Here is an 18,099-nt window from a genome sequence, read left to right as displayed (position 1 = left end):
GAAAAAAGGGCGTGTGTGTGTGCGTGTGTGTGTAATGCTGGTGGGGGGGGGGGGGGGGGGGGGGGGGCTGGCATTTCAGATGAGCTTGAGCTTAGAAGGAGAAGCTGTCTAACTGCACGCTGAAGACTTCGCAATGTCACAAGCACAGCTGAAAAACGATGTACCGTCCTACAGCTAACTGCACGTTTGCGTCAGTCTCCTGACGCTATCTTATCTCTCCACAAACACTAAAACAACCATGTTGACCAAACACGAGAGCCAAGATCACTCTCCCCGCCGCCAGAGGCTGACGACACAGTGAATCTCGCTGCGCTCCACTAAGCCCGAGGCCCTAAGGGCCCCGTGACGGAGCCGAGCCGAGCTAAAGGCCCCACTTCCCACGCCAACGGCCGTGTGCCAGCCCGTGAACGTGGGGACCCCAACATCCTTTATGCCCCGACAAAAAGGAGTGGGGGGGGGATTCTCAGACCAATTATACGTAACACAAAAGACTTTCACATGGAGGTACTGAAACAGCCGCACAGCCAAAATGGGCTCCATAGTTATAATTGTATCATTATTCACTTAGTACTGTTGTACCAATGACTGCTTTCACAGTTTGAAATCTTTTTTTTTTTTTTATCTATTAAACAGATGGACAGCAGCATGGAGAAACTGTTATACCACATCACAGTGTTACATAGATCATACTTTTAACAAATCACACCGATTGTTTATATTTGGGTATTTCACTGGTGATTCAGCCAGACAACTAGTGGTGTAAATGCAGAAGGTCCCTTAGAACAGCCCAGTTTTAAAAAGCAGGATCATGTGACTGTGGATCACATATCAGCAGCAATTCACTTGAGGGGACACAAATGATGTAGCGGTTCTCTGACTTAATTTATTAATTAACCAGAAACTAAGTGTTAGTTATGTACTGATTCGATGTCCTTTCATCATGAATCAATCAAGTCAGATCCTCTATCATTGGCTTAACAGGTTACAGAGGTGTAATCCACAATAACTACTCACAATTCCTTGCTTCTCTATTCCTAACCCTAACAAATCATAATCGAAATGCTACAGATAAGAGATACAAATGTTAATCTTTTTTATATTTAGTTATATATTAGTGCAGGTTTTAGTCAGCATTAGTCAGTTTTTAGTCAGCGTTATCCTTCAACAATGTAAATCGATATTTCTGTAATACCCATAAAGAAAAACCTAACTATACAACATGATGCACAATGCATGACACAATATACATGACATTTATATCGTATATTCCATTAAGGCCGTTAAGATTAAACCTAAATTGGAGGCATTTGACTGCCTGATACGCTCTATGTGATGTTCCATCCAAATTCCATGCCGCTAATTCAGGACTGGAAACTGTTCCAGGAAACATGGGGCATCAGGCGCCAGAACTGCATGCTTAAAAACGTAACGAAAAAAGGAGTCAAACGTCCCGCTAGTTTTGTAGATTGTGTTCGCCTACTGCAGGGTTTGCGTGCGATCGGATGCATGCAGACGTCACTCGCCATAGTTCGTGTAAACCGCACATGTAACCCTTGTTGTTTGTCACACCCGAAGGCTTTGATCGCATCCATGTGCATATATATATAAGAAACACTTATCTCACACAAGCATACATGTGCACGCCTCGTGATAAAGATTACTGTCACACCCGCAGATTCACAGCAACGTATTTCTTTTAGCGCCTGAGACGTTTATTGAAAAATACGTGCAGACACATACGATTAGTATGACAAAAAGCAATCAGAAATCTGCGTTTGTGCTTTTGGGAGGCTTTCCACTGATTGGGATCTCCACATCCCGATTACAGCGTCACACCTACCGCGTATATTTTTCTTGTACTTTGAAGCAGTGGCGATTCGTTATTTTAATAGTGACACGACAGTGACACCTAGTGGTAATAGAATAGCTGACGGAAAGCATCCCTTTACTCTAAAAATAATGCTTGAGATGATAATTGGTGACAAATGCCTCACACTTCCAGGCTTGGGGGCTGAATTTTACCTCCGCTGTGACTGATAAATGATTGGAAGATGGATAGTTTGAGAGTGAGATTAAGTGTCGATAACTTACTTCATTATTGTTAACATGTAAGTGGAATTTTAAAGCATCACGTTTCATTCTGATAATTCACTATTTAAGTCGTAATGACGGCTACAATTGCCTTACACCTCCACCGTTGGCGGTTCAAACCCTACTCTGTGTGTGGAGCTGTTCTCCATGTCCTATGACGTTCCGTGGTCAAGTATCTTAAATGCTCTTTAGTGCCATTTAACCCATTAGGCGACATAAGCGACAGCCTAGGGCGCCATCTTCTGTCCATTTTCTTTAACCATCAGATTTCACTTTGTTTTGGACTGACTGCTGGCGCCCTCTAGAGTGTCATCTCGGAACATCTTCGGGAAAAGTGATATACTGTAGTTTGTATTACCTACAACGGTGTTTCCCAACCCAGACCCCGAGGAACCCTGGACAGTCCACATTTTTGCTTCCTCTCAGCTCCCAGCGCACCTGTACCAGGTATTCAGTGTTCTTGATTGGCTGGGAGCTGGGAAGGACAAAAAATGTAGACTGTCCGGGGTTCCCCGAGGACTGGGTTGGGAAACACTGACCTACAACACCTCCGTCCATTCATTACGGAAGGTGAGGAGATTTCCTAAATTTACATTTATGTACAAAAAACTGTACCACAGTAACAATGTTATTAACCAAAAACTCAGTATTTTTGTTTTGTAATACATAACTATATCGAATAACCTTGAGAGAAGGAAACAATCCACATTCACAGAACTCTCTCCCAGCCAGTCAAATACATACAACCATAACTTACGGACTCTTATGCAATTATAAAACAAATGATAAGTCGTCTCTATTTGCGAATCGCACAATACCTCCAAATTAAAATGTAATCTTAGAAACCCTTATGACGGGTATATGTCATTCAAGAGTTTAAAATGCATTTCTTTCGCTTTTGTGGCAACAGCGTATTTTAAATACTTCGTTCTTATGGATTTAATTTCCAGTTGTCCATAATCTCTTAAATCTCATTACTGTTTGCTCGACCAGGATATAAAGGGTTAATGAAACTATTTCTTGAAAAAAGTTTGTCCAACAAATTCAATATGTCAATAATGAACTTATGCAATTTTGGCCTATGATTATTCCCAATGCCTTTAGATACGTGCAGAAATGCAGTAGGTGTACTATGTAGTATGGTAGAGGATTCCGTTAAAGAACAATTCAGACTATATCTCTTATTAAAATCCTCATATCGCAGTAACTTACCTTATTCATCCAATAGATGAATCACTGACCATATACCTCTTTCCTGACAGCTCTTAACAAATATGGACTTCCTTCTCAAAATCACTCGATTGTTCCATATTGGAACATCATATGGGCTAAATCGTGCTTATAGAGCAGATCTCCAATATAAAAAACACTTACTGGTGAAAAGCAGAAAGCGTGACGGGTATCACAGTTCAGTAAAAAATCAACACCCCTCACCAACTGGTCAAAGTACTGAGGAACATGAAAACTAGAGTAGATTACTATGCATTATGAAAAACTCGAGCCAATTAATTTTAATAACTCGATCCGTCACATCAAAATCATTCCCACATCTTTATAGTCTTTAATGAGATGCATTTTCCTTATATAATGATGCTTGTTCTTCCAAATAAAGCTGACATTTAACTGATTTATTTCTTTAATACATCTAGATGATAAGGGTAAGGAATAGATCTGTTACTGCAGGTAACGGTACAACTTTGTGGGCGATTGTTTTTTGCGTCATTTCCGGCGTCTTTTTCCAGTGACGGAAGATCGCTGTGTTGCGCTGCATCTAAGCACTGTATTTGTGTGAAAGATGTCTCCGTCTGTGTTCAATTTTAATGAAGCCAAAGATAAATTTACGGTAAGGGTTATACGATTTAAGCATGCCTACCCACCGCATATGTATGCTAAGTTGGATTATTGTCTCTTAAATGAATTTCCAAAGTTTGCATACGTTTGAACACGAGTGCGTTATCCCGGCTAGCCGGCTAGTTAGCGCGATGGGCTGTTTTGTTAACATTTTGGTATGTGATGGGGCAATGTATGTCTTTGTTTTAACGTTAATTAGGTTAACGATCGTTATCTAGCTTTCATTTTCTGAAATGTTTCCATAGATTGGTTTCCAAGGCCACGCTATCTGACCATGATGCTTTAGAAATTTTACGCTTTCTAGTCTGTGTCATGCCATACTCGTATCGATTATTGATTCGCATTGATTTTTATCATTTTCATTCAATAAACATACGTGTCTTTTTTTTCCCCCAAGGCTGCAACTATAACTGCGTTGGACAGTAAGACCGTCAAATCCTTGATAAACATATTCAACCAGCTATCCGGAAAGTAAGAGCTGTCTGATTTTATTTATCTGATTAGCGAAATGTTGCCTGTTTTTCTCTTCGGTGCACAGTTCTTCGCACTCATTAAGGTTTAGGTAGTAATGAGTAACCAGAGACCATCGACTTCTTTCCCCCAGTGAGACGGAGAAGAAGACAACGCTTGATCAGGCCCTTCGAGGGGTGTTGGAGGGGGTAATTGTAAGCTGAAATTGGTTATTAATATCAATAATGAATGAAACATATAAAGTGGGTATCATGATTAATACTTGGCATGGCAACTTTGTATTACCTAGGTGAAACAGTACACCAGTTGTGATGATTTCCTGTCGCTCATTTACCTCAGTATTGATGGAGTCACTGAAGGTATGTTACCACAACCAATATCTGACTGCCTCTTTGTGGCTGGCTAGATAGTTGTGCTGATGTAAAGAAGTCAAGGCAAATGCCAGAAGTTGTAAAATCTCTGAGTTTTTAGCTCTTCTTCTGGTCTGCAGGAATCTGCTCAGCCACCACTCCTTTCCTCCTGCTTGGAGATGTGCTTGACTGTCTTCCCCTTGACCAGTGCGACAAAATATTCACTTTCGTTGAGGAAAACGTCTCCACATGGAAATCTGTAAGTTGGGGGGTGGGGGTGGGTAATTATTTATGACGCATCTCTGTTTTTTTGTCATGCAAAGGTATCTGACAACTGCTCTTTGGTGTAGTGGAGACCCTACTTGTAACCTTCTGTGTTGTCTTCTAGAGCTCATTTTATACTGCTGGGAAGAACTACTTGTTAAGGATGTGCAATGGTAAGGCTTTCTACCAGTTTAAACTGCATCATGCTGAGTTAAGCATTACAGCCCAAGCAACAGAGTCCAGAAAATGCTCCAGTAGCTGTTAAAGTGCATTTTACAATTTTATTACAAACATCACTTGCTGCATGTGTGGTATGATTGTTTCCAGTTTTCAAATCTTGAAGTGAGCTGTCATTTGATCACTGTTTATGCTCCACAAATGTATGGCACACCGGTAATAAGCACATGTTTGTGTCTCCCTCCCTAGATCTCCTGAGGCGTCTGTCCAAAACGCAGAACACTGTCTTCTGCGGCCGGATCCAGCTATTTCTGGCTCGACTGTTTCCCCTGTCTGAGAAATCCGGTAGGGAGGGATTACTCTGCCCTTTGATTTCAGTGCATTTGTTAACAGAAGCCAGCGTAAGGAGACATCTGTTATTTATTCGTATGTTGTCTATATATTTGTCTTGAAGTATTAATCTTGCTTGGCTTCTTCTCTTCCCTCAGGTCTGAACTTGCAGAGCCAGTTTAACCTTGACAACATCACCGTGTTCAACAAGAATGAGCAGGAGAGCACTCTTGGTCAGAAGGTTGGTATTAGCATTAAAACAATCCGCCATAAGAGTAGCATTCACAGCAATGACACTAAAGGAAACAGCACGTTGTGAGCCATGCGCCGATTCCATTAGTGTTTGTCATTGTTCTGTCTCTGTGGGTCTCAGTTGTGGCATTTGAAGGTGGAACGGTCACACTTGCATTTTTTGTCACCCTCACAGCACACAGAAGAGAAAGAAGATGGTATGGAAGTGGAAGAGGGCGAGATGGGAGACGACGAGCCGGCTCCCTGGTATGAGGGGCTCTTTGTGACATCAGCAGTCCTGATAACAAAAGGGTCATTAAGTGGGAGAATGTAGTGTTATCTTAATGAGTACGTGGGTATGGACTTCAATGCAGGTTATAGGAAAGACTGGATTTGCTGTGCAGTCATTTACATTTTTCTCATGTCCTCTTCTCCAGCACCGTTCCCATTGATTACGCCCTGTATAGAAAGTTCTGGACATTGCAAGACTACTTCAGGAACCCAGTGCAGTGCTACGACAAGTTCTCCTGGATGACCTTTCTGAAGGTGCCATTCTCGGTCGCTTGTACCATGACTCGTGTCACTGCACCCGTGCACAAAGCGATGGCCAGATGGTGGTGCGAATGTAATCAGTGACCTAAACGCTAATCTGTGCTCAAAAAAACGTAAAGGTTTAAGCCTTATAATATATTTGTTTTAATGGCACGTTCGGGCCAAATTGACCAAGATAGCGGCCCATTTAAGCTGCTTACATATATAAGATATTCGTCAGTCATCTGCAGTTTTTGCTTATCCATTGCTTAAAATAATATTTTTCTTAATATGGGTGCATGTTTTACTAGAGGAGTTCAGACGAGGAACAAGCTAATATGCTAAGCTCACTTTCCGGTGGGGAGCCTCTTCGTTAAACCGCCTGCTTTTTCAGTAACGAGTCGTTTCTGTTCCCCAGTACTCGGACGAGACCCTGGCGGTGTTTAAAAGCTACAAGCTGGACGACACACAGGCGTCGAAGCGGAAACTGGAAGAGCTCAGGACGGCGGGAGGGGAGCATGTTTACTTTGCGAAATTCCTCACCAGTGAGAAGGTGCTGTGCTATTATCAGTCTCCAAACACCGGCTTTCTAGATGCTAACATTTACTGGAGATCCTTGGGCAAAGGCTGTTTGACCCTCATTATCTTGTCCTCCCTCCACACAGCTGATGGACTTGCAGTTGAGCGACGGTAACTTCCGACGCCACATTCTCCTGCAGTATTTAATCCTCTTCCAGTATCTGAAAGGCCAGGTCAAGTTCAAAAGGTAAGGGATATTTATAACCACTGGGTTTTTGGGAATGTTGATTTGGTCCTAAAAATCCCATATTGGGGCTACAGTTTAGAAAAACAGATCGGAAACTATAAGAATGGCCTTTTGTATTGAGCATGTTGTATGTTTGTTCATACGTTTGTTTGTACCTTGCAACTCCCTTTCCTCAGCTCCAATTGTGTTTTAAATGATGACCAGTGCCTATGGATGGAGGAAACCACTAAACTGGTTTACCAGGTCAGTTCATTCCAGAGAATAGTAATTACTTCTGATTAATTACCCAATAGGCTGAGAGTTGGAATTAATTACTACCCAGGGGAGATTATTCTTTTTGTGTCAGACACCTGCTGGTGCACAGAAGGGTGTCTACCCAAAGCAAGTTTAACGGAACAATCTTTCCTTTGCAGTTGCTCAGAGAAATTCCACCTGATGGAGACAAATTTGCCAACATGGTGGAGGTAGGCCTCTTGATGAAACTGAAGATGCTAGAACTATTATTATAAGATGCAGGAGTTTTAAATGTTTTCTTCACCTAATTCACGATTGGCGTAATTATCTGAACTGTATAAAACGTTTAATGGGAATTTCTTGAGTGATTTGTACCCTGAACCTTAGTAGAAGTGGACTGTATATTTTTACACAACACTTCAGAAACATTGAGGCGTCAGTCTCGGCTATTTCTTTACAGCACATTTTGAACAATGAGGAGAACTGGAATGCGTGGAAAAATGAAGGCTGTCCAAGCTTCGTGAAGGAAAGGTAATAGCTTGTTCCTCAAACGTGGTGCTCTTTGCTGCATGGTCAGCAGGGACCTCTGTAGGATCTCTTTGTAAGCTGTGAATTTGGAACGTCATGCGGCTTGCAGATAAGCAGGCTGAAGACCGGCATGTACATTCTATTTACCTCGTCCGCTTCAGGCCTGCTGACGCGAAGCCCTCAAGGCCTACTCGTAAGAGACCAGCTCCGGAGGACTTCTTGGGGAAGGGTCCTGACCGGAAGATCTTCATGGGCAAGTCAGTAGACGTTCAGTCCTCTTTGTTAGTCATGAAAATTCATTGATGCTTTTATTGATCAATTGGTAAATATTCTGAATATCAACCTTGCCCCCTCATAAGACAGGGTGTCTGTTTATATGATAAAAAGGAATGTACTGAATTCTTCAAGCACTCTTTTTACTTCTGTTGCAGTGATGAATTGACACGACTCTGGAATCTCAACCACAACAACATGGACGCCTGCAAGGCAGAGAGCAGGTGTGTGGAATGAGGTTTGGGCAGGCTGTGGGGTGCCAAACTCTGTATTTATCATCACTTTTAATGAACAGCTTGAAATTCCATCTGAACAGGGCTAAATTTACTTCACAGTGTGACTATAATGCACCATTTTTGTCCCCTTAGGGAGTTCATGCCGTCTCTCGAAGAGTTTTTCGAGGTGGCCATCGAGCAGGCCGACCCAGCCAATATGGTGGAGGATGAGTACAAGTATGAGCATGTAGACATCATTCAGTTTGTCTTGCGTTACTAATCCTCAGTTGATTTAATGACAACCAAATCTATCTGAATCTCCTACAGATGCTCGTCCTTGACCACTTAGCATAGGACTGCAAAGCTTTTAATTTATCACTAGCCTCCGTGACGTGTGCAGCATTGTGGCGCTTTCACAGCAGGCCTTAAGCTTATGCTCCTCCCTCAGGGTAGTGAGGAACTCCAACTACGGCTGGAGAGCGCTGCGCTTGCTGTCCCGGAGAAGTCCCCATTTCTTCCAGCCCACTAACCAGCAGTTCAAGAGCTTGGCGGACTACCTGGAAAGCATGGTCATCAAGTTGGCTAAAGAGCTTCCGGTGAGGCGTGAGCCTGTCATCACATGCCCGCGAGGCATCCCTCAGCCGGGCTTGTAGCCAGGCTAGATGAAATCCTATCTTCTGTTTCGCCCCACCTTAGAAAGATCTCCCATCTGAAGAAATAAAAACTGGCGAGGAAGAAGAGGATGACGACAATGGTGATAATCTCCTGAAGGAGAGCAATGATAGTGAGTTTGTTTCAAGTTTCTCGATTATACCATTCTACCCTACTGTGTTAATAGGTGTTGGAAGACTCCTCAGTAGAGGTGCCATTTCAGATGTACTTTCCCTCCACCTCTAGGCCCCGGAATCCAGAACAAGTTGGTGTCCAACCAACAGATGGATGAAGTAGCAGCTAAGCTGGGCTCCCAGTGGAAGACGCTGGCCACACAGCTGGAGATGAAGGCGGCCGAGGTGCGGGAGATCGAGACGGAGAGCGAGGACGCGGACATGCAGGCCAAGCTGCTGCTGGTGGCATGGCAGGACAGGGAAGGCAGTCAGGCCACGGTGGAGAACCTGGTCGCGGCACTCAATGCGGCCGGTTTCTCCAGCTTCACAGAGGTTCTCAGTGACACATAGGCAGGACGTGTCCCTGTGTACCCGGCCACAGCGAATTCTTTTACTGTCTACCGTGATTCTTTAAATAAATGTTTTTGTAAGAGTACCCTTTTGCCCCAAGCGCAATATGTTTGGGGGGGGGGGGGGGGGAAGGGGGGAGGGGCTTCCAAGTCATTCAAATTAGACAGCCAGTGTTCATAGAGCAGTTTATTTGCGCCCATTTACGAAAAGCCAGCAATCAATCACGTAGGACAAGGTTAAGGCCCACTTCGTCCTCAGACTTACAAGAGGAGTTATGGCGGGAACATCAGGCAGCAACACACAGAAGCAAGGACCGCGGCCGGCCGGCCCTGGAAGCGGGATGGGGTCCTGGCCGCACGGTACGCTCACGGGGAAAAGAAATGGACCATCAGACTGGTATAGTGAACGATTAAGCCACATCTTGCGGAGTTAGCAGTTACGATAACTGATTCCGGTTACCGAGTAAATGGCCCGTAGCAATTCAAAGGGGCTAAATCTGAGAACCGCGAGCGAGGCCCCGGCTTGACCCCGGCACTTGCAGTAGGTGTGCATGCTAAAATAAAGTGCAGAAAGCAGAACACTACCAGCTGTTAACTCATCCCTCTCGAGGAATAACTAGCAGTCATGAAAACTATATGCTTCACAATTTTTTTTTTTTTTTAATGGAACCATCTTGACAACTTGGGTCAAAATAAAGTTTAAAAAAAAAAAACCATCTCATACAACCAGTTTTGGTAAAGGCTGGATACAGGGAAAGGGGAAGAAAAAAGGTCAAGGTTCAAAGAGATGAGTATTTATTGGACATCTATACAGACAGTGCTTCCAAATGGCATGTTTAAGCTTCCCGCCTGGTGATTTACCGCTCCTCCGCCAGAATTTCTAGCCGGCGAGGCCCGTACAGCAGAATGTACGCTATGTGCCAGTCCCCACCACCGGACAGCTTCAGGATGTCCTCCGGGGCCACCAGACTCACTTTGTCGTCGTCAAACTTCACCCATTCATCTGCAAGCGGACAGAGAGAAGGACCCTGTAAGCCGGAGGAGGAATGTCTCTCGCTGGGGTGGTGGGCTACTTGAGGGCAGTGTTCCTGAAACCCAGTCCTCTGGGACCCGCAGACAGTCCACATTCTTGCTCCCTCCTAATTCCCAGCCAATCAAAAACACCGAATACCTGGTTCGGGCGGGTGGGGATCGAGGAAGTAGCGAGAACTGAAATGTGGGTCCACGAGGACCGCACTGAGAGGACCAGTGCTGTAGGGTAAACCGTAATTACTGGAGGAAACGGCGTCCCCACTTAGATGGCCCAGGAGGAAATAACTCACCCTCTTTCCTTTTGACCCAAGCGACGTAGTGCCCCGAGGAGCTGGAACGGCCCTGATGCGTGAGCACCGCCTGCAGGTCGTAGTAACCGCTGTTACTGGAGCCCCAGTCTGAGTAGGAGAAAATGCAGTATTGATGTGGTGACATCACATGACATATCAGGGACACCCCTGTCTCGGCAGCTGTGACGTGGGCTTACCGTCAGTGAAGGAAAAGGGCTCGTATTTCACATCTTTCGGAGATGTCATGATCTTTTCGCCCTGTTTAAACAGAAGAGCAGATAGTTGAACAACTACAGCAGGGTTATTCAAATCACGGTCTGAGCACTGCTGGTCTTCCAGCCTTCCTTGACCTGTGAGCCAGGTGTGAAGCATCTGACCAATTAGAATCAGTAATTTTTAAACTAACTACCTGGGAGACCTGAAAACGAGGCCTGGATTTGGAATCGGGGTCCAGATTTGAAGAGCCCTGAACTACAGGGTTATAAACCTGAACTATCATCGTTACACGGTGACAGGAGATCATTAGGGGGCGGCTCTGAACAACTATAATTCCAAGAAATTTCACCAGGACCTCAGGCTCATCTCCTGGGAGCTGAAATGTACCCAAAGGGGAATATGATCGGTATGCATGATGGGAAAATGGACCTGCCTTTTGCTGCTGTTTCTCCAGCTTCTTGTCTTCGACCTCTTTGAACTTCGACCTGACGGGCAACAGCTTCTCCTGCAGCTCAGGGGTGCACAGCTCGTAGACGTCCAGCATCAGAGGGAATTTCACGTCCTACAGAGGATGTCTGGAGTCAGCCATAATCACGTGCATAAAAGTGGAGTTTGGTCCAAAGAAACAGGGAGGTCTGACCTTTAAGACTTTGGCATTGACGGACTCCTTCTCCTTGTAGAAAAAGCGGACCATCTGAACGGTCAGATAGGCAGGCAGTCGGCTGATTTTAGACTGGATAAAATGGGGGAAAAGACGTTTATGGAAGGAAATGTATCAATGGAGCTTGAGCCACAAACGAAAGTCATAAATTGCACAAACGACTTTTCGGGCGATGAAACAAATACTCACAGATTTTATGTACAAAGCGTTTCTCTGCAGAGATGGGGAGAGCTTAGTTATTTCCTCTTGCAGCCGCTGTGTGGGGAAGACATGCGTTTCGGTTAGACCTTGGGATGGGAGATTGAGGTGGTGGCGACTCAAGCCCTGAGACCCAGAGCCCACTCACCAGCCGCAACCCTGTGGCCAGGTACTTGACCTCCTGGTTGATGAAGCAGCTGAGCTGCAGGTGGTTCTCCTTGCCTTTGACGAGATCCTCATCGTCTGCTTCAGTGCATTTCATGCTGGGCAAGCAAGAGTTAAGGGGAGGGAGATGATGCAGTAAACTAGCAGTCGACTGGAGAAGCGCTAAGAGGGCGGAGCCTGTGGCACCAATAACATAGATCCAACAAAACAGTAAGGCAGGGGTATTTATAAGACGACAAAAAGAGTTCTGAAGGATACGTAGTCTCAAATTCCACCCCAAAATACTGGTCAATGAAGTTCTTCTTGGCTGAGGCAGCAGTAGTGCCACTCGCAGAATCAGACTGGAGAAGAGAGCAAGTTATGTACATATGCATCAAGTCCACCTTTCAGAGCAGCTTGAAGATGGATGGAATGAGTGAGTCAAACACAGCCTATATGATTATAGGTGGTCCTATTTTGGCCTATTCAGTCACCCTGGAAATTCTATTTAGCGCTACATCCCATAAGCCCCCTAAGGGTTCCATGATAGAATCGCCCCTGCTCAAACCCTGCAACGTTTTCAGCTTGAAAAATAAAATCCCTTCCAGGCACATTACGAATGGGCACCTACACCGATGCTTGTTCCTCCACATGGAGCAATGATTAGTCTCCTTTTCCTGAACTGGGAACACAAGACTCTATACGCCTGCAGAGTAAACGAAAGCCGTTGCATGACCCCTGTTTAAGAGTCATGCCATAATGGGACGAGACCTTGCAAATCAAACAAAGAGCAGCTCTTCTCAGCGATGCGTTAGCATGAACATTCAGAGTTCTGTGGTCACCGATTCACCATCGTCCTGTAGCCTAGATCTGGCCCACAGACCAACCTCCATTGGGGTCTCCGCCTCCTCTGGCTCCAGCTTCTGCTGCAGGACCCTCATCATCTGCACCCAGCATTCATTGGCATCCTGGGGTTCAGAGATGGAAACAGCACATAGTATTAATACTGTGAATTACGATCAAGAAACCTGAATTCACAATGGGAATATACCAGAGTTTGGTAATTGAGCGGAGTTCTGTGCAGGACTTCTGCATGCCGCGGATACTTGGCCCTAGACAAAAGCTTCTTCTCCAGAACCAGATTTGCAGACTAAGGACTTGAATCGCCGTTAAACAGTGAGGCTCATTAGGCAGAGGCCCTCCCACCTGCTGGAGATACTGCCCCTGATCGCCCTTCTCGGCGAACTGCGGGAAGGCCATGTGGAGGAACTGGAGCAGCATGATGGGAGGTATGCTGGAGGAGGTCTTGTCCATGGACTCGTACAGATCACGGAGGGCTGAGTGGGGCGCAGAGGCCAGACGTAAACAAACAGACCCATCAACGGGGGAATGCAGCCACCCCCCTTCTATCGCTCGCAATACTTTCCGTAAAACAGGACGTTAAGCGATTTGGACGTGATCGAATTAACATAAAAATCCGTAACATTTAATAAGTAGAATATGGTTAACTAGAGTGCGACACTGTATGTCAGGCAGCGCTGTACGGAACATCATCGCCATTGTTGGCTGACAATGCTCCCCACGGTCTGCACGTGTTTTAAAAAACACTTTTTTTACATTTTTAACACTGTATTTTTTATTATTTTGTTAACGTTAATCGATGTTACATGGGGGATACCTGTATATAGAGCCTGATCACACAAGGGTGGATGGAAGATTAAAAGACAAGATGTAAACAGAACAAATCTACGAGAGCGTCTGCAGATGCAGATCTCGTCACTACAGGCAACAATTCCCCTGTAGCCCGGTGGAGTGGAATGGTGAAACAGGTAATATACACTGTTGGCCCAGTTCATGCAGGCCCCTATAGCCAGCTGACTGGGTATAGGTCTCTCCAGTGCAGGAAAGGGCAAGGCTTTAGGGAAGGGCTCCCCTGACCTGCTGTGATGTACTGCGAAGAGGCGTTGGCCCCAGAGGATCTCAAGACGCCGGAGTACCTGCAGAGCGAAGCAGAGCGTCAGCCTGAAGGTAGCGCTGCCGCATTTACGGAAGCGTGATCCCCGGAATCCCACATTCCTCACTATATTAACCCTCTGGGGTGTAGGGGTCGGGAACACACTTTCACTGACGGGGGGGGGCATGGTCACACATTTCATTCAATATCATAAACTTAATTCATGGCAAATAAATTATTTCTTATATATTTGTTTTGGCATTAAACTCATCTTAGTGTACTTTGTAAATATGTCAGATTTATGTGAAGTTTAGACATTGCAAAATGTAAGCAATGGTGGCAGTTTGTTTTGATCCCAGATATCTGATCACCAAAGTCTTGGCTACATGAAGATGACTAAATGGTGTAGTTGCAACATTCAGTTGTATAAATACATAAGAAAAACCAAACTCATGTCACTATTTCTGGTCTCCTTTCATTGAATATGTAGGAGCTCTCATGTGTATGAGCCATTCACACCTGGCCACACCCCCCCCCCCCTTTTATGGCGCTGATGGGGATGTATCTGGATCACGTTTCACTGTTGCGTCTTTCAAATTACCATGCGAATGCGATTTGAATACGCGGTAATGCGACGATTTACAATGCGAATAGCGATCTTCAGGTGAGGGCGGCGCTACACGCCCCCGATGCAGGTATAACAAAGAAAGGTGACAAGGTTACATTTTTTGCCTATTTAACCTAATGTTAAAAACTTCAATACTTCCGACAATTGACGTTTTCAAAAGAAGACAGATTACAGATTTAGTCGGCGTTTTTCTCCCCATGTTTCTACAATAAGATTTCAGCGAGTTACGAACTGAAATACGCAAGAAAGATACGCGGCATCGCCGACGACTCCAGGAGGTTAAACCCAGGCAGCTACATGCAACAAGGGAGATGGCAAAACCTGCTGAGAGATCCCTTCAGCTCCGGCACCGAGCGAAGACACTGGACCGTGGCGTTCATGTAGCAGGTGTTGCCCAGGTTCGTCAGGCCACAGGGCAGCTCCATCTGTCGGGGGGAGGGGTCACACAGCACAGGAAGTCAGTCAAGAGCAGGAAACAGGGAACCCCAATGCGCTGACCTACTGTCCAGTCCCCTGATCATAGCCTTGTCTTCCAGTTGGGGCCAGAACAAAGCAAGGATTTCCTAGCCAAATTACTTCTTGGGTTTAAGGTAGTCTGGGCTAAATGAACTTTATTTTCATTCCCTTACATTTAGCCCAGACTACCTTAAATCTGACAAGTTATCCAGCTAAGCAAGAAATCCTGCTTCGTGGGACAGCCCCCAGGCAGGGTCCCAGTATGACGACAATCATTTGATTTGGTCATCCTAGGTAGCTTTGGGACTCTCAGTATTGACACCAACAAAACAGACCCTAGGTGGCGCCGGAGAGCCCGAGGGCAGGGAACAGAGATAAGAAAGTCGACCCACCGCAGAAGCGAGCTGCTCTTCAGTCATATCCTCCACAAACATGGGCCTGACGGCAGGTTCCTCAGGCAGGGCGTCCGCGGAGCCCATCATCAGCAGGGTCATGCCCTGGTCGGGGGGAGATAGAAAAGTGACTTCAGAGTCTGTGGTAAAAACCACCCCACTGCTCCCACACACACACACAGAGATACTCACATTTTTCAGCTTGATGTTTCCCCATTCATCGTCCTGGGAAAACAATTAAATCTATATTAATATAACATATATTAACATAACATATATGTTTATCACATGATCTTGTTGTTCATTAGACAGTGACTTTCGTCTTTCATATAAATCACTGGACACAAAACTGCAAACTAGCAGCCAGGGTCGAATCTCCATCCATACCACTGGATTTGGTCTCCAAATATCTGCTCAAAGCCCAGGAAAATCAGACCCAGTTTTTAACAGATGTCCCACTCCATAGTCATTTAAATTTCAAGATCATATAAGGGAAAACAGAGAGAGAAGAACCACTTCCAATTACAGCAATAAGTCTCGCACGGGAAAACCCAAGGATACCCCGGGCAATTTCAAATCACCGACCGCCACTGGCGCCCTCCAGAACGTCCGCGAGACGGGGGCGTCTCCCAGCATCCGCACAGGGCCATCCTTAACTTCCCAGTAACTAAACGTCCAGCATTTCCCTCAAACACGTGAAATAGTTTTGCGCAGGAAAAAAAAAACCTTAAAGATATGGACCACTTCTTGGAACATCTATTTTCCCCATCCTACTTGCTCACCACAGATTTATCCAAATAAAATCTGCGCTCAGTTCCCGCACGGGCAAGACTAGAAGTCTCAAAATGAGAGATTGCTGAGGTTTAAGAGCAGCAGGTCTCAATGTATCTCTCCATAACGACTGATGTCCACAAAGCGCCGAACGGTGCCCGAACCCTTATGGATAAGTGAGCACGGTACCTTCAGCGTCCCTCCTTTGACCATAACCTTCTGCCGCTCGGGCTGGACGCCAGTCAGGGCGAACAGCTGCGCTTTGAAGACCATGGGCGGCTCCTCCGTGTTCAGCTCCACGCCATCAAACTTCTCTTTCCCCCATTTCACGTTCACTGGTGACACAAACACGCCGGTCACTCCGGCATAACGTCCAGTAAAGCTACAGACCCAGCAGCCGTCACAGGCGGCGTGAATGACTCAGCCGAAAAGCAACATAAACACACAATACAGTCGCCCAACTCTTCCAAGTACACTTTCAAAAGCTGAATTGAATAATATTATATAGTATAATATACATTCAACTATTTTCTTAATTAGGCATGCAAACGTAGACATTTTATTCCGATTAACTACAGGACATTTGCGCATATGTTAGACCATTTGATCTACGCTAGTATTAAAAATATACTTATATAATGAAGTTTGAAGGAATAATGGTTCAAAGACATTTATAAAAGCATACTTTAAAATAAATAGTGTATTTATCCTTATATTTACGCGCAGACCTCAGAGTTCTGGCGCCTATCCTCGGGCTTATCCAGATCGCCAGCAATGTAGGCTTCTTTAAAAAAAGATAGTATCATTACGAATAACTTAGCTGTTGTATTTTGTTGTATTGGATTCAAAGCAGTGAAAATAAACGGACAGTCGTGTCAATTGCCCATTGCACACGACGTGCAGAAACAGTGGACACACACATCCATCAGACAAACACAGCACCGAACCCGCCCGGGCCTTGGTTAAAACCGAAACGCTATTTGAAGCAGCTATCGATCACGAGTACCCGGTCACTTCCTGAGCACAAGGCGTTTCCTAACTTGGGGTGAAGTTGCAGAAACGGAGCGCTGGCTTTTCGCAGCACCACTGCGGCGCAGGTAATGCTGCGGGAACGGTACGGTATCCGATCGCGTAGCCGGCGTGAGAGAAAGCAGGAGAAATTAAGCAATAGGAAATGAGGAGATTGGGGAATAGATCGATGAGCTCGCCAACACTGCCGGCTGGTGGGAGGGCTGCCTAGCCGCGTCAGTGTGTGTGCGAACGGTGCCGTTTGGATCTCCGTATAGTTAACCGATTAGTAGCGCACCACACAAAGTTTGTTCATCCCGGTAGAGCAAACAAAAGCATGTCGCCGACGCTCGTGTGTTGACTGCACCCCGGGCTGCCGCCTGCCTGCCTGCCTGCCTGCCTCCATCTGCGGCCTAACCCGCAGCAGTCACACGTGTCAGAAAGCCAGAGCCAAGCTCCGCCAACGAGACAGTGCAGGCCTATCGACTCACCCATAAACACTGGCATTCTCCTTTTTCGCTTTTTGTCGGGTATTCCGAGTGCTGGGGGCGCTTATTTGGGCGTACAGACCTCTCCACTCCGAACTTCATTCAAACAGTCCTTCACGATGACGCTGCAACTAGACTGGGGTAAACCATCCACGCGCTCTGGGTGCGTCTACCAGGTCTGCATGACGATGTCTGGGCAAGGGGTAGGTGTGATTAACTGTGTGGTTTCACATTCAAATGTCAAATTAAATTAATTTCATACTTACACCATCGTACTCTGTCTATGATCGTATATATCGTCAGTGGTGTGTATTGGGAGGGGGTTGTTATTCATAGTTCTTTAATTATGGGCATTTGTCATATCCCATGGCGAGT

General features: G+C 45.5%; 2 protein-coding genes across 3 annotated transcripts; one reads left to right on the top strand and one right to left on the bottom strand.

Moving 5' to 3' along the window:
* Nucleotides 1-3,777: 3,777 nt before the first annotated feature.
* thoc1 (THO complex 1) lies at nt 3,778-9,572 on the top strand. Its single transcript, XM_049011972.1, has 21 exons — nt 3,778-3,934; nt 4,340-4,413; nt 4,547-4,607; nt 4,703-4,772; nt 4,904-5,022; nt 5,152-5,200; nt 5,454-5,549; nt 5,693-5,775; nt 5,962-6,032; nt 6,203-6,311; nt 6,715-6,849; nt 6,962-7,062; nt 7,239-7,305; nt 7,476-7,526; nt 7,757-7,827; nt 7,986-8,081; nt 8,256-8,321; nt 8,466-8,549; nt 8,761-8,908; nt 9,009-9,096; nt 9,210-9,572. Exons 1-21 carry the CDS (start codon nt 3,887-3,889, stop codon nt 9,485-9,487), a joined length of 1,965 nt encoding a protein of 654 aa, XP_048867929.1. The 5' UTR covers nt 3,778-3,886; the 3' UTR covers nt 9,488-9,572.
* Nucleotides 9,573-9,655: 83 nt separating this feature from the next.
* usp14 (ubiquitin specific peptidase 14 (tRNA-guanine transglycosylase)) lies at nt 9,656-17,931 on the bottom strand. Of its 2 annotated transcripts, none has more exons than XM_049012031.1 (16): nt 17,728-17,931; nt 16,418-16,563; nt 15,650-15,682; nt 15,458-15,562; nt 14,931-15,034; nt 13,966-14,024; nt 13,234-13,364; nt 12,915-12,995; nt 12,307-12,389; nt 12,032-12,146; nt 11,875-11,940; nt 11,665-11,757; nt 11,458-11,586; nt 11,006-11,066; nt 10,809-10,916; nt 9,656-10,489 (listed from the first exon to the last, which is right to left on the bottom strand). In XM_049012031.1, the coding sequence occupies exons 1-16, from the start codon at nt 17,741-17,743 to the stop codon at nt 10,344-10,346; spliced, it is 1,476 nt and encodes a 491-aa protein (XP_048867988.1). In that variant the 5' UTR covers nt 17,744-17,931; the 3' UTR covers nt 9,656-10,343. The 2 variants fall into 2 exon arrangements, with proteins under 2 accessions (XP_048867988.1, XP_048867989.1); XM_049012032.1 differs by lacking the exon at nt 17,728-17,931 and adding an exon at nt 17,235-17,588.
* Between the last annotated feature and the right edge of the window lie 168 nt (nt 17,932-18,099).

The sequence above is a fragment of the Brienomyrus brachyistius genome, chromosome 4 (genome assembly GCF_023856365.1).
Source record: "Brienomyrus brachyistius isolate T26 chromosome 4, BBRACH_0.4, whole genome shotgun sequence".
In the NCBI taxonomy this organism is placed as follows: Eukaryota; Metazoa; Chordata; class Actinopteri; order Osteoglossiformes; family Mormyridae; genus Brienomyrus; species Brienomyrus brachyistius.
This window is presented reverse-complemented; position numbering and strand designations above follow the sequence as displayed.